A 16328-nucleotide genomic window follows, 5' to 3' on the forward strand; every position below is an offset into this window, starting at 1 on the left:
GGAGTGGGTGGATGAGACCAGGCTGGGTGTCAACCCGTACAACTGCCGAGTGATGCACCTGGGGAGGACGAACCAGCACCATACCTACAGGTTGGGGAACTCCCTTCTCGTCAGTGCAGAGGCAGAAAAGGATCTTGGAATCATTATTGATTCCAAAATGAACATGGGCTGACAGTCAGGAAGGCTAACTGCACCTTGTCACGCATCCACAGATGCATCGAGCAGGTCCAAGGAGATGATCCTCTCCCTCTATGCAACACTGGTCAGGCCGCAGCTGGAGTACTGCATCCAGTTCTGGGCGCCGCACTTCAGGGGGGATGTGAACAACATAAAGAGGGTCCAGAGGAGGCCACTCGCATGATCGGGGGCAGCAGGGCATGCCCTACAAGGACAGGCTAAGGGACCTGAACCTGTTCAGCCTCCACAAGAGAAAGCTGAGGGGGGATCTGGTGGCCATTTACAAACTAGTCAGAGGGAACCAGCAGGCATTGGGGGAGTCCCTGTTCCCCCGAGCACTACCAGGAGTGACTAGGAATAACAGTCACAAGCTGGCAGAGGGCAGATTTCAGGCTAGATATCAGGAGGCGCTACTTCACGGTCAGGGTGGCTAGGATCTGGAACCAACTTACAAGCAAAGTGGTGCCGGCTTCTACCCTGGGGGTCTTTTAAGAGGAGGCTGGATGAACACCTTGCTGGGGTCATTTGACCCCAGTACTCTTTCCTGCCACGGCAGGGGGTTGGACATGATGATCTGCTCAGGTCCCTTCCAACCCTACCAGCTATGAAAGTCAGGTGCTAAACAATCTGAAATTGGAAGTAGCTCAGGGTTTAGTATGGAGGCTGCCAGACTCATTGGGTTCTGCTTATCTTTGGATGCTGAAGGTGGGGAAAGTTCCCAGAAGTTTCCAGTGGGGTGCAGAGTTGATTTGAACTGGAGACCTCAAAATTAGTGAACATCGCATCAAAGCCAAGAAAAATGGCTTTTAGAAATACCCTGCTGCCTTAATCTGCTAACTTCAACAACACACTTGTGAAATTTCAGAAATTCCAGCTGGATTTTGACCACTACGCTTGTCCTCTCTGTGCTGGTACTGCTCTGGATTTGTTGTGCTACTGTTGCCACAGCAGTGGAGCAATATGTTCCACCTGAGGTAATCTTTTTATTTTGTCACTTTCAGCACCTTGTTCTTGCTCACATTATTTTATCTCTGAAAAGATCTGGTCCATTGGACACACTTAAGGTTCTTTTTCCGTTGGAAAGTTTTTTAACATGTACTTCGTGGTGGTAGAGATGTGAGATTGTGGATGTTGATGCTAGATAGCTCTTTGATGTATGTAAGTGATAACTACAGAACAATGAAGCTAATTCATTTTTGACTGCTAAGTGCCCCAGCACATTGTTGATTGGCCGGCTAAGCCAGATATTCCAGTTTCTAGTTGGCCTGTTCTCTGTGCTCTAAACCAGAAACTCCTTCAAACCCACCTTAATTCACTAGAAGCAACTTTTGCTGGTTTTCTTGGGAGTTAGAGCCAATACTTGCATTGGAATGATTACATGTGGAATCTACTAAGGCAGTGGTTCTCAACCTTTGGTACCTTATGTACCCCCTGCTGATCAGTGCAGCAAAAGCGAAACCAGGAGTCCCACTGTGGCACTGCCGGTTTCGACATCTCAAGCCGAGTCCCACTTTTTCCACCACGGCCTGGGGCAAAGCAGCTTGCACGGGGCCTCCCTCCCTATCTAGTAGCACACTGACAGTGGGGAGTGAAAGCCCCGGTGCACTGGACATGGCGGGAGGGGCGGCAGCTGGAACTTCTGGCCCGAGCAGGCAAGGACCAAAATGCAGCACCCGCGTACCCCCTTCCCATGTCTCGCGTTCCCCGAGGGGTACACATACCACATGTTGAGAAACAATGCAGTAAAGGGGTCTTTATATGAAAAGAAAAAAATAGAATGGCATAAATATGGTGGGTTAATACCAGGAATCTGACTGAAGGAGGGGAGAAAGCTTGACTGAACTGGAACTTGCACAAGGAGATTCTTGCATGGTCTTCCTGTTGGTCTTCTAGTAATGCATTTAATTTTATGCAAGCAGTAATGAACAAGTAAGCTTCATATTGGATTTAGACTTGGCTCTGCATACATGAGGTTAAGATGCTGTGGAAAAATAGGTAATATGTTGAAATCCTGCTTTTAAGGATTGTAGAAACTTACTGAGAAACAATTCATGTTCCAAGTTAGACTCCAAATGAGCTTTACTTTGTGTCCAGAGTCTAATGAGCTCTAAAATAAATGTTGTTATTTCAGAAACTCAGCATCTATGGAGACCTGGAGTACATGAATGAACAAAAACTGAACAGATACCCAACTTCTGCTCTTGTTGTGGTGAGATGCAAGAATGAGGAGCATGAAGAAGCAGGACCTCTGCCTACAAAAGTTAATCTGGCTCAATCAGCAATTTAAATAGCTTTTTAAAAATGAATTTAATAGACTAATTCTAACAGTGCTAGCAAATCCTGGTGTGTGTTGGTTTCTTCAGATAAGGGGCTTAGCGGGCAGTGTTTTAAATGCAAATAAAGTTACACAATCAACAAATTTGTCTGTCATGGAATCCTGTTATTTCAGGTAGTCATGAAAAAAATTGGACATTTTGAATTTGTTTCCAAACATGTGCAACTGCTTTTTACTGGTGTATGCGGCTTGTCCTTTTTGCTTACCAAAAATATGTAAGCATGCTTTTTGTACTTCTACCATGACACTTTCAATCAAACTCATTTCTGTGTTCTAGGATATAATGTGTAAATTCAGAATTAGCTCTGTAAAAGTATAAGAAATCAAAGTGGACAGATGCTTTTTTTAGTTTTGCATCTTCGGTTGTAGTTAACTGAGGAAAATATTCATTAGAGAACTATTTGCAGAAATTTTGTATTTGTTAACGTCTGTGCAGGAACAACCCTTTTTCCAAAAATAAATCTATTTTTTCTACAGTTGTGTCAATATCTGACATGCAGAGAGCATTAATTCAGTACTGCAAGTTAGAACCTGGACTTTGTTTGAAATGGAAATGCTTATTAAGACTGGTAGACGCATCCTTTTTACACACACAGATTGCAACATGCTTTTCAGCTCTTGTCAGACTCTACCTTAAATTCTTTTGGTTTTGGTTACACTTAATTCTATTTGCCAAAATGCATTGGTTCCTGAAAACTGGAAACAGACATAGAAAAATAGTACTGTGTAGAAAACAGTGACTGTAAGCTTTTTTTTCTTATTGACTACAAACAATTTGCTATGAGACTTGTCTACAGCATCCCCCTCTGCATTAGGAAACAGCTCTAATTCAACAACTTGGGGAAATTATTATGAGTATTGTAATCTCTCATTGTCACCCCAATTCTGTGCTTTGATGTAACAACTTCTGGGTAGGGACTGCCCGTTAGACTTCCATAATTAAGGGTCTGGCAGGTCTTATCATTTTAGCCCTGAAGTATTCTGTTTTCTCTGCAAATTGATATATGCTTGCCTTCAACATGCTGGTTTTGCAGTTTGTGGTCTGCTGACAGCTACACTTGAATTCTGGAGAGAGAAACAGAATATATGTGCTGGTTTTAATTAGAATCGGTCAAGAGTTTAAGAAGTGTCTACATGATCAGTACAGATTTGTGCATTTAGTTAGATCATGCATCATGGTTCCATTCTTAGAATATGAACCCCCATATATGTTGTGGCTTTTGCTATGGATGTGTGTGAAACACTAATACACCGTGCTGCTAAAAAAAAAAATTCTCTAATGTCTGCAAAGCTATTTGCACCTTTAATAGTTTTTCCTCAAGGTGTAAGAATGGATCAGGAAATGTTCATGTGCTTCAGCATGCAAAATATCAACTTTAAATCAAATGGTGCAACAACTTCGGGTGCTGTAGCACTGAAAGAGGTACTGATTGAGAAATGTTAACTCTATGCTGAAATGCTGTCAACATGTCTTAAATATTTCTATCACAGGGTTCTCAAACGGATACTGTGAAGGCTGATTGCACAGTGCTTTGAAAACATGAACTGTTATGATGCTGGGAAATTGCTCTATCTGCTGTAGTAACTCAGTTCTGAGATGTGTATTTTATGCAGTTATGTACCTAAGGCTTCAGTAAACATCCTTGTTGAATGGGATATGATAGTACAAGAAGTGTTGAATGTTAATTGTGCAATGGGAATTTAAAAATTTTAGGTTCCAAATGCAGACTCTATTAGTGGTTGCTGTTGGTATTTGCGCTAACTTTGTCTGCAGTGCAGTTTCTGAAGACACTTTAGCACTCCCAAGTTTTTACTTACTGAATAACTAGCATTGTAAATGGTTTTTGAATCAATTACATTTTTTTCTGTAATATGTAAATTCTGGAAAATAATGTTTATAAGCTCTCTGAATCTGTCCAATTGCCAGTTTAAATACTATGTATAGCATAGCTTCTGCTATGTCAGTGACTTAACTTTCATGAGTGTAAAATGGTCTTCTTTGTCTTTCTGAGGTGGTTGAGTTCAAAAGTTACTTTTAGTTCTTGTATTTGGATTAATTTAATAGATGTTGAAGTTTTATTTTGAGCTGTAATATCTGCTTAAACTTCTGAACCGAAAGGGGGAAAAATTCAAAAAAACAAATAAAGTTTTAAATTTTAGTCCTTATGACTTACCTGCATTGTCATATGTGAACAGCTGAAGAAATTGGGGCTCAGTAATACCCTATGATAATGAACCTTTACAAAAAGGGACCTCTTATGGCAAACCTCAAAGCATTTAACTTCTAAAAACTTAGGCTGATTTTTAAAGGGTAACTTAAGTTCTTATCCAGGCATATTGCTCTAGTAAAATCAAGTCCTCTTAATGGTGCAGTAATCAAATTGGTTCCACCAACTCTTGATCTAAATTGAGAGCACTTCTCTCATTGTGGCAGTTGAAATCCTGCCTTTTGGTTGAAGGTTGCAAAACCAACTCCGGTCAGATGTTCAGTTTTCTGAGCTGTTCCTTTCTGGGGACTGCAGTGTGGGCTTGGTGTCTGCCCCAAACTGAAAATTTGAACAAACAACTGTTAGTGTTTTGTAAGTGTCAGGAGGGGAAATGTTTTATATGTGACCATTTTGCTTGAACTCAAAGTATAATCTTGGGGAACAGGAATCCTGTTGTGCCAGTTCTTAAATAGGAGCGTGACTCCTTGAGCTGCTGGTCTGAGAGAGCCAGCCAGCCTGCCCCTGCCACTGTTCTGGAACGCAGGTGTCAAGTTGCTGGAAATCCTAACTTGTCTTCCCTTCTCCTGTCATTTTTTCCTCTATATGTAACTTTTTGTGTCCTTCCAAGGCAGTCTGATGGTTTCTTGTGGAGCTGGCAAGTATGCTGGAACCTGGGTCATTGGTTTCTGAGTGGTTCTCAGAATTAAGAAACTGCTTAATTAGCAGCAGCTTGCCCAGTTAAGGGTGTGCTGCTCAAGGCCTTGCCTTTATTTCATTTATTTTTGGAAAGGATGCTGCCTCCAGCTGGAGCTTGTTGGGGTCCATTCAGCTCATCAGAGATGCAGAGCCCCTTGAAGCACAAGCTACACTGGGGCAGGAGCAGCTGGGGGTGGGGTGGGGTGGACTAGGTGAGAGCTTGTGGGCCTTATGCTGATCCTTTGGGCGCTGCATGTGGGACAGCCCTGACCTGGAGCACCTAGGCAGCCCCATGCAGCTCTTTCCTGTGGCACTCTGCCATCCTGGTCACTTCACAAAGGTTACCTCAGCTTTGCAAGGTGCCGAGAAACTTCACCCTGCAAAATATCTGGACTCTGCTGCATCCTTTCACCCATCTGGAGAAGTGGGGAATCAAATATGCGGACCTGATTCTCTTCCAACTGATGTGGAAAATCTGAAGGAGGCTTGTCCTGGTACACACCCAGATAAATGAGAAATGTCAGCTCCTTTTTTTTATTATTAAAGTGTGTGTATGTGTGTGTGTGTGTACGCATCCTCTATCATAGACTTCCATTGCACCCTTCTCAGTTCGTTCACTGTCCCTGTTGCTGTCGCTTCTGCTGCTACTGATCCTATCGTTGTCCTCCTTGCTGTCTCCAGGTCCAGTTGTGTCGCTGTCCCCTTCATTCTTCCTGTCCACTTCCTGTCCCCTTTCCTGGGGGGACTTTGAATAGCCTGTGCTAAGTGTCCCCTTTCCAGGTGGAGTTGGCTGCGTCCTCTCCCACCACTTTCCGGTAGTAGAACTGGAGTTTGCTCAGAAACATTTTAACACAGACTGTTTGCTCAAGCTTAATGTGACTGTACATCAGGAGGTACCTGCATTGCCACAGGGCACTCCTGATGCAGGACACAAACAGGGCAAAGCGGGCTGTCTGGGACCCTTGATGTTTAGTCAGGTGTCTGTACTGCGCTACCTCCCTTGTCATTAGCCAGACACCTGTCACTTCCTCCAGGAGCAATTTAAATGTCCTACGTGCCAGCATCCATGAGGACCAGTCAAGCATGGTACCAGGACACCAGATCCACGGAGCCCTGCTGCAACGGAGGGATGTGCTCCAGCTGGACCGGGACAGAAGGGAGAAGTGGGTGGTGCTGAACCTGGAGCTGGAAAAGACCTATGACAGTGTCACACGGGTTTCTCTTCGAGACGCTGAAGCAAATGGGTGTCCCCTCGACCTTCACCAGCTGGATGAGAACACTGTACACAGATGTTAGCAGCGAGCTGCTGGTCAGCGGGTTCTTGAGCACATGGATCATGATCGTGTTGGAGGTCTGCCAGGGCTGCCTGTTCTCCCCGATCCTTTTTATCTGCATCGTTGAACCCCTGGCCCAGCGCATCAGGCAGGACCCTGGGATGCATGGAGTCCCGATTCCCAGAGGAAGCAGGGAAGAGACCAAGGTCCCAGCCTACGTGGACGACCTGAACATCCTGTGCCGGAATAAGCGCTACAAGGTGGCAGCAGGGGCCAAGGTTAATGCGAGCACGAGCACCTGCCTGGCCATGGGTAAACTTGGGACCAAGAGTCCCTGGGGGTCTCAGTCCCCCATGAGGGGGTCAAGATCCTCGGGGTGGAGTTTGACCCTGAGCTGAGCAGAAGGAGGGCCTGGAGAAGGAGGCCAAAGTGAAGCAGAAATTGGGTCTGTGGCACGTGTGCCACATCTTCATGGGGGGGGATGCCTCATGGCACTCATGAAGGTGGTGTTGCTACCAGTGCTTCTGTACACCGCACTGGTCTTCCCCCCTCCTCCCCCAAGTGTGTAACCGGCAGAGTCCGGACAGCCATGTGCATCTTCTGGGGATCCAGAATGGAGAAGGTGTCAAGAAAGACCCTGTACAAGAAGAAATGGGCCAGGGCAGGGGGATGCCAGACAGCCACCTGTTCCTGCAGGCATGGTATAAGAGCCAGATCTGCAAGCTGGTGACTGGGCCAGCAACCAAAACAGCCTGTCTAGTCAAGTTTTTTACAGGTCACCTCCTGAGACTATGGGAGGGGTACACCATGGAGCACCTCTGGTTTTACAGAGTGATGAAGGAGTGCTGGAGCGAGGATGGGCTACAGAAGAAAAGCCCAGAGACCATGTCCAACCACAGGAAGATACAGAAGGCAGTCAGAGACTGATGGGCTATCGACCATGGAGCTGCTCCCTGATGACGACTGCCAGGCTGGCTGGAAATGGATCTTCCACAAAGACCTAAGAAAAGACCACAGAGACTTGAACTGGCTCATAGCTCACGGCGTGCTCCCAGTGAAGGTGTGGAGGCACAGAGTGAGACAAGAGACTAGACCCTGCTGGCCCAGGGTAAGCTACCAAGATGAGCGAGACCATCGGCCACCTCTTTTGGCTCTGCCCCTATGCCAGGGGAGTGTGAAAAGGGGAAATGTCAACTCCCGCACAGACCCTGGTTTTGAGATGTATGGGATGCCCCCTCTCCTCTGCCTAGAGCCCCCACCCTGGGACTTAAATCTGGAGAAGGTGGGGGTACTCAGCATGTCTGCAACAAGTCTCCCAGTGCCATAGAAGGGGTTGGTGTGAGAGCCAGAAGTAGAAACGATTGCTACATGCTTTGGTCAGTTTGCTTTTAGAAATGGCTTTATAGTGGTAGAGCACGTTTCGTTTCTCTTTCTTCTGCCCATCCCACTTGCCTGCACACACCTTGCCCTGTCTCCAATTTCCCTTGTAGCCCTGGGCTTGTGTATTGTGGCTTTGTCATCTTCAAGCTCTTGGAAGCTTTTACTCCCCTGGATACTCATCCCTTAGTGACAGACAGACAGGAAATAATAGATGCAGAGCATCAAGACGGGAAGGATGGGTTTTACCAGCGTGCTCCCTTGCCTTACCCTGCTCCCAGCCTGGTTGGGGGCAGGTCTACACGGGCTTCAATGGGGGAAGAATTAGGTCAATGGCAAGTAGTTCTGGGCGCCCCATCCAAGGACTGCAGGACAGTTACAAGAGGTACCTGTGCTAGTTAGAGCTTGCAATATAATACTGCAAAAGTGTCTCTGTCCTGGCTTGGAGCATCCTTTCCAGCCAAGCTCGAAGGGCAGCGTCGCTCAGTTCAGCTAATGTGGCGTTTGCCAATGTGTCCACTAGGGACCAGGATGTGACTACTTGAGCCCTGAGCCTGGGGAAAGGCTGATGCTCCTTCTTTTGCTATTGTTCCTTTATCTGTATGGCCACAGATTAGCTTGACTCTTCCATTCATTCCTCTGTTTCTCTTAGTAACCAGGTAACGCACCCAGCATGCTTTGAAGGGCGTCAGTTCATGTGAAAAGAGCAGGACCTGAACAGGACTCGCCCTGCCTGCGGCATGGCTGAACTCTGCACCGAAAACAGCTCCCAAGAGCTTTACCACTCGGGCTAAGGAAACGTAAACCCCCCCGTGGCTGTATGTGAGCTATGAACAAAACTTATCCTCAGGTAACTTTCCTCCCTTGAGAAAAATAGCTTGGAAATTGTTAAACAGCATCTTCTGCTCTTTGTTCTCTCTAGTGCAGGCTTCTGTAACACAGCTGGTAGTTTAAAAGCAAAATGCAATTAAACCACAAGTCAAATACTCAGCTTAATGTAATGCTGGAGTTTTATAAGAATCAATTTTACCAATGGGAGGAGGAGACTAAAAAGATAGCTAGGCAATCATGTTGTTAATTAAATATTTTACTAGCACAAGACTGATGTTGTAGCTGTGATCCAGAAATTATACAAAAGGCAAAAATTTCTTAATAAAAGATAGCACTCCAAGAGCTCCTTGCCTCTGGCATATTTTACACATTTTAAGTTCAAACCAGTCTTTTTGCCTCTAAAGTTGATAATATGGTGTATGAGAGATTCTCATGTAAAGTAATATATAAGGACCTGAATAATTTGCTATTACTTTTAAAGCACTGCTCTTTAAGCACTTCTTTTGTTTTGTTTTTAGAGATTTTTTGATGGAGTCCCTTCTGATTCAAAAAAATCCTTCTCTGAAGAAACAGGTAATTGGCAAAAAGTGCATCATTGAAAAGTCTGTTAAAAAATGTCCAGGGTTTCCATTCTTCTCCACATAGTGGTGAACACAAAGAAGGTTTTGCTACTGTTGTGGCTTTTCTGTCATTTGTGCTAGGGGAAATGTTCTGAACATGGATTTAAGGGCATACATTGCTGTTGCTGGTATGAACATGGCAATATACATGGTGTATAATTTGCATCTAACATCTCTGTGTAACAACAGAAAACCTTTTAATTAAGGAAGACTCAGTGACTATCCAAACTTTTAGTTTAAGTTCTTCACGTGTTGTGAAGAACCTGCGCTCTGTCCTTGTTGGGCCTCGTCAAACTGCAGCAGAATGACTGTCCACATCAAAATAAAATGTTGAAACTCAATAAAATTCAGCAGTAAATATTTGAACATCAAGGCACAGTGACATTTTATTACTGGTGTTGACTCTACGGCAGTGGCGTTGGCTGCAATCTCTATAATTCAGGTTCAAAGACAGCTTTCTTGTTATAACTGTACGTGTGCTGTTTTCTCATGCTCTCTTCTCTGATTGGCTTGCCTGTGAAGCTGAAATATGATGTGCTTACTTTTCTATACATATGAGGATTTTGTATGTCCCAAATGTGGTCAAAGTCATTCATCAGCGTGGCAAGGACTCTGTTTTTCCAAATTGTTTTGTACAGCCCCAGACACAAGTAATAACAGAAGCAAATATTGTGAGTACTGCACGCAGGTTTTTGCAGTTCATTGTGCAAGTCCAGAACTACCAGTGTTCAGGAGGAGCTTGCAGCTCCTAACACCTCAATTACAGGACCGATTCGGAGTTTTTAATTATGTAGCAACACACCATTTTACAAATATGATTCAGTTTTCCTTTTACTTTAGATATTTGGTTGAATCAAAGGAAATGTGATCCTAAATTTAAAGACAAAGTTCAAACGTACAGGGGAGCAGTATTAAGACTGTATCTGCTGTTGTCTTTTTCATATTTGCTGACTTGTGAGCATATCACAGTTCAACTTTAACATACAGTAGTAGTAACAGTCTTAGCATTTAATTTCCCTGATTTTTGCCCTATTTTTTAGTCTAATTTCAACTTGAAGACTTTTCGGGGTATTTCCTCTGTCTGACAATAGAAATTGTCCTTGTGGAGATCTTTTATTTTGCAACACATCATCGTGGTTTGAAGTAGTATCAATAATCCTTATAGCAGAGTGTACCCTGCTGCCAGTGGTTTTATGAGCAGGGGACTAGTTGCCTGGAGTCTTAAACTGAATGTTGCCCCATTGAAGTCAGTGAAAGTTTCTGTATTCTTAGCCTTACTGCTGGCTTCCTCCTGTTATTTAACTGCCTTATGCCTTTGTAAAGTGAGTTGTTTCACTGTTTAAATTACTTGATTGTAGTGACCAACCTTTTCATAAAGTACTTTGAGCTGAGTCTTTTGAGAGAGTGCAAATGTCTTGCAGCTCGTGGTAGGGTGACTACATTCAATGATGTGTTGCACTGATTCTTTCGGTCAATGGTATGGCTGTTTCAATGGACTGTGGCCTTGTTGGCACCGATGGTATTGCTTTGCAGCATTTTCTCTGCATGTTTTCTTACTGCCCCAGCCATTACTATAACCCAGGGATGTCAAAGATACAGTCTATGAGCTGGATCTGGCCCATGCAGCCCCATCAACTGGCACCCCAATGCTGGCTGTGGGTCTTGAGTTGACCCACAGGTAGCACATGGCATGTGCTAGACCAGCCCTGCATGCTGGGCCCAGGACACCCTCTGCATGAGAGCACCCAGTTTGACCAGTCCAGGGTGCAAGCCACATGCAGCGCAGGTCCCAGACCACCCAGAGCGGGTGCCGCAGGTGCTGTAACCAGCATGCGGGGGTTGGGGGAGTGTGTGGGCCCAATCTGGCCCCTGGGGCCAGTCCTACACCACTCATCCAGCCCACAGGTGGGGGAAGAATTTGACAGCCCTGCCATAGCCTGGTATGCTGATAGATGTGTCATGGTTTATAATACACAGGGCTGGGCAAGTTCTGCAGAAAGATTTTGGTGACTTGCTCCATTGGATTTTTGCATTAATTTGCCATCTCTGGGTTCTTGCTCCTTTTGGCTCCCTTGCCAGCAATGCTTTTGTGATGAGTTTCATTGGCCCAATGAGCTGCTTGCAGCAGGGACTGTATTGTTGCATGTCTGTACAGTAGGTGGTCCATGAGCAGGGGTTCCTAGGTACTCCTGCAATAAATCATAGATACCAGAATTTGCAAAAGCCGAGGTTCAGATCAACAGCTAGAGGGTCCCTGAAAGAATGTTTCAGTAGGACCCAACAGTGTGAATCCTGGATTACACCCGCTCCTGCGTCCTTCTGTTTTGTTTAGCTCCATAGAAGCACCCAGGCACGTAACAAAAAGGATCTCATGTGATTTATGAAACACCACAGCCGACATTTGGATTTTCAACCGTTTCCACTAGGTGAATGAGCATCACAGAAATAATTTACTAAAGAAACTTGGGAGTGGTTTGAATAAACTTGGGGCTTTTGCTTTGTGTTTTGAGTAAACAGCAGTTTTTTCAGGGTCAGGCTGCCTCTGCCCTCTGCTTTCAGGTTGGAACGTGCTGACACTTTTTTTCCTTGTACCGTAACAGATTGCTGCAAGGAATGCACTGCATGGCTAAGGTGTACTCGAAGGTGTGTCTGTGTGTCTGCTGTCGCACTGTTTGTGCTTGGCATTATCGCTGCTATCATCGGTTTGGCCGTCGCATTTGGAATCCCACCACGTACGCCAGGTCAGTCTTCCAGCGTTACTTTGGTTTAAGCAAGGTAATAAATCCTCAGAGAAAAATTGCTGCTGTATTGTCAACCAGCTGGACACAGAAGATGTCATTTGAAACCAGTAGACAGGAGAGGGGAAGAGAAGCAGAGATTCTGGAGATGAATTTACAGTCTCTCGGTTGAGAGTGCTAAGGTTGAACACACGCTTGTCCTTAGAGCTTAATAGGATGGTAGCAAATCTCTATTGCTTTGGGTGCCATAATCCCAATGGGGTATGTGTGGATCTCTATTGTACAGCCTGCTTGGACACAGGATCCAGCACTAGCTAAACTCACTTATTTCCTGTTTTCCCTACAGTGAACCGTTTCTGTGTGACCTCCGATAATCGTACCGGCTTCTTGTGTGATGACAGAGAGAGTTGCGTTCCAGCCCATCAGGTCTGCAACCGAATCAGAGAGTGTGCTAACGGAGAGGACGAACAGGAGGCATTGTGCAGTAAGCAGTTTACATCTCCTCCCAGTGATCGTCTGTCCAGCCTTGGGCCTGCTCCTTGCTTACCCTCTGAGCTTTCACTTCCCCCTGACTTCAGGCTCCATGCTGTAGCTGCGGGAAGCTGAGTGGTCTTTGTAAGCTGGGAGCAGAGACACTGTTTTTTCCAACGCTACACAGGGAGACTGGAGATCCAGATAGGGAAGAATCCAGGTCCCTTGATACCCACTTATATTCCTTAAGCCTAAGACTATTGTTTGATCGGTTTACTGAACGTAGAATTAAACAGACGTTGTGACAGAGTACTCTAGGAGCATGTGAGAGATCTGGGTTTGATTTATGGTCCAGCTGACAAGGAAACAGATGGATCTGCCAAAGAACAGAACAGGGACATCATGGTTTTGTTCCTGGCTCTGTTGGAAGCTTCCTTTGAGCAAAACACGTAACCTCTCCATGCCCGCATTTCCCTCGAAACCCGCTGGTGCTTCCCTCCGCCCCTCGGGTTTGTTATCAGGCTTAATTAATACCTTCTGAGTGCATTGAGATCCTTGGCTGGACAGAGGATTGGGAGTGTAAAATACTATTGCTAATAATTGCTTTCTTGTCCTGATATCTACTTTTTGAGTGAAGTGGGAACATTTTAGTGTCTGTAGGTGTCTTTCCCAATAGGTGATTTGCCCAATAGCCTTCCAGGATATTTGATATTCCGCTGCAGCTATCCTAGCTACTGGATCTATGCTGATAAGAGGTGTAATGGATTCAATGACTGTGGAGACTGTTCTGACGAGATGGGGACCTGTAAGTCGCCCTTTGGCTAACAATTGACAAAACGCCCTTTCTGCCAACTTGAATGGTGATTAACATGTTACTGAATAGATCACCTCAAAAACTACCACCCCCCACAGCTACAAAACAAGTAGAACCCATGCAAACTTCCTGTCCAACAAAGGTACCCCAACCTTGACGTAGGACACCACCCTCTAGCAACATTAGTCCACAACCCACTAAATTCATTGTCCCTCTCTTGTTGTGGCTGTCAGCCTCTATCCCAGATGAGGAGGTGATTTAGTTATGCTGATATCTGTTCAGTGGGGACTGGAACATGACCACCAAATACCATATCATGTAGGTAGATGCCTGCTGCCAACAGTATTGGTCACTGCCAACTTGAGCTCTGTCCAAACTAGCAGCCTTGCAGGAGATTAGTTAGCTCTATCAGAGTTAAACCCTGCCAAAACATCACTTGGCAGGGAAGCAGAGGTATCCATGTTCCCTCTTTTCTGTCCCTAAGTGGCTGGCTGCCCTCCTTGCGGGCCCCAGTGGTGGAGCTGCACGCCGGTGTTCTACGAGTACTGCACCTGCATTCCCAGGAGCTTCTGCCGAGACAGAGTACAGCACTGCACAAGCTGGTCTGATGAGTACATCTGCATGAGGTGAGATGCCCGTGCCAAGTAGTAGCCATGCACCACTGGGCACATTCTGCACGGCTGCCTTGTAGTCTCCTCCACCCTCGTTTGAAGTTGTTGTCTGAGAACCACGGGACCCGGTGGTTCTCTGCTCGCCACACCGCAGCACTGGAAGGGGGAAAGCACAGTAGCTCAGCAGGCCGACCAAAGGACTGGGAGATGAGAACTGCTGGATGCTAATCCCATGTGTTACTGACCCACTCTGTGGTCCTGGACTGGTCACTTGCATCTGCCTTTCTCCGTTGCCCCAGCTGAGGATCTTACTGCTCTAAACACCCTGGGTGTGGTGAGGGTTGATTAGTCTTTACTGACTGTAGAGGGCTTTGAAGATGCATCATGCTATCTGGGCATGAAGCTGTGATTGCAAAATGCATTTGCATGCTTGCAGGGGGAAGTGGGAAATGACAGTGGGTGTGAGTGCTAGCACTTTCCTTTCTTTCCCAGGACATATCTGACAAATGCCAATGTACTGTCAATTCAAACAGCAACGAAGACCAGTAAGTGGCCTCTGACTGGTTTTCATTTTGATAACTGCCATGGTTGCTCATTAATCACCAATGTGTTGGCAGAAAGGAAAAGAAGTTCCCTTGGGGTTTTTTGTAACTCCAAGCTAAACACAACCCGGTTGTAAATCCTCTTCTCTGTCCATATCAAAAAAATAAAAATCATATGGGCCAGATTCTTTTTCACTTATTAGAAAATACTTGGAATTAGGGGCCTAAGTGAGAGTCTACTCTACCTTCTTGAGCCCTGGAAAAACAGATTATGTAAAAGATAGGTGAACCCTCTCCCTCTACTCACTGCTTCTTGATGACTTGTCCTTCAGGGTCAGATGATGGTATGTTGCAAAAAATGATGCATTAATGCAGGGGTGCTCAACCTCTGGCCCATGAGCCAAATTCTGCCCATGGAGCCATGGCATCTGGCCCATGGGTCAAAAATTTGTCGGGGGGAGAGGTAAAATCTCTGTGTGGCCAGATCCAGCCCTGCCTGGATCATTGCTGTGCAGCAGGATCAGGGCTGGGTCTGACCCCCACACATTCAGATTGGGCCACGCTGCCCCCTGCCCCCCTCTCAGCCCTGCACATCTGGATGAGGGCTGTTGCATCCCTCCCCATGTCCCCCAGTTGGGGCCAGGCCGTTCCCTCCCCTGGTATGTCTGGATCAGGGCTGCACCCCCATGCAGCTGGATCAGGCCCCTGCTATGCCAGCCCCATGTGCCAGATCAACCTCTTTGGCCTGCAGGGCAAAAAGGTTGGGTACCCTTGCATTAATGGATTTCCAGAACTTGAGCAGGGTGGTGCAGAATCACAAGTAGATGCCCAATACAGGGAAGAGAATCTGACCCAGAGTCAATGTTTCCCGTTCCTGGTTGAGAAGCACTGGCAGCTCCAGCAGTGGTTCTCAACCAGGCATGCTACTACATTAAAAAGTTGGTAGAGGAGGTTGCTGGAGCTCTAAAAAGGTTGAGAACCATGGCCTTAAATGGTATCTGGAGATTGTGTGTGTGTGAGGCGCACCTTTGGCTGTAGTCTCTCAACCCGCACTGAAAACACTGGTGGTAGTTGTGCCAGCTGGAGAGGATACAAAGGTAGTCAGGGGTCACCCCCACATGTGAACTGAGTAGACAACTGAGTTAGAGTTAGGTGAAGCAGTGCAAGCCCTGAACTTGTGCAGGCTGGTCATGGAGCTTTGAGCATCTGTCATATAACACCTTGTCAGGAGTAAAAGGTCTAATTAACCAACTAGCTAGGGTGAGCCAGCTGAATGCTGCAATGTAACTACAATGTAAAACAGGCAGAACTGGCAAGGAGGAGAAACCCAAATTCACACCCATTCTGTCTGCAAAGCCTGTTAGCATTGTAACAAAGTAGCTCCTTCAGTTGGGTCAGCCTAGATTGCGTCTGATTTGGAAGGCAAGGACTGTCTCTGTCCGTGGGCGTTTTTTATGGTGATGCTCAGTTAATCATAAATGCTACAGTAGAGGCAGGAATGAAAAGGTGAACTGAAGCAAGGTTGCCCAGATGGAGAAAGTGGTGGGAGAAAAAAAACTTTTTCTTCCTATAAATTGTTAGTGCAGCTGCAAACTACGTGACAAAATACATTTCTGGTTACGGCCTGTTTTAACT

General features: G+C 45.8%; 2 protein-coding genes across 2 annotated transcripts in view; both read left to right on the forward strand.

Annotated features, from left to right (window-relative positions):
* The window catches only part of TMEM59 (transmembrane protein 59), a 12334-nt gene extending 7656 nt beyond the window's left edge, over nt 1-4678 (forward strand). The window contains exons 5-6 of the mRNA XM_019501269.1: nt 1043-1151; nt 2309-4678. Of these exons, the coding sequence (XP_019356814.1) occupies nt 1043-1151; nt 2309-2464 (265 nt within the window). The 3' untranslated portion in view covers nt 2465-4678. The remainder of the gene's footprint in view (nt 1-1042; nt 1152-2308) is intronic.
* A 2951-nt stretch (nt 4679-7629) lies between these two features.
* Nucleotides 7630-14867, forward strand: LDLRAD1 (low density lipoprotein receptor class A domain containing 1). The gene is made up of 6 exons (XM_019528300.1): nt 7630-7764; nt 9416-9470; nt 12028-12258; nt 12602-12739; nt 13403-13531; nt 14025-14867. The coding sequence occupies exons 1-6, from the start codon at nt 7630-7632 to the stop codon at nt 14168-14170; spliced, it is 834 nt and encodes a 277-aa protein (XP_019383845.1). The 3' UTR covers nt 14171-14867.
* Nucleotides 14868-16328: the final 1461 nt, after the last annotated feature.

The sequence above is a fragment of the Gavialis gangeticus genome, unplaced genomic scaffold (genome assembly GCF_001723915.1).
Source record: "Gavialis gangeticus isolate Ggan-Ray unplaced genomic scaffold, GavGan_comp1, whole genome shotgun sequence".
Classification (NCBI taxonomy): domain Eukaryota; kingdom Metazoa; phylum Chordata; order Crocodylia; family Gavialidae; genus Gavialis; species Gavialis gangeticus.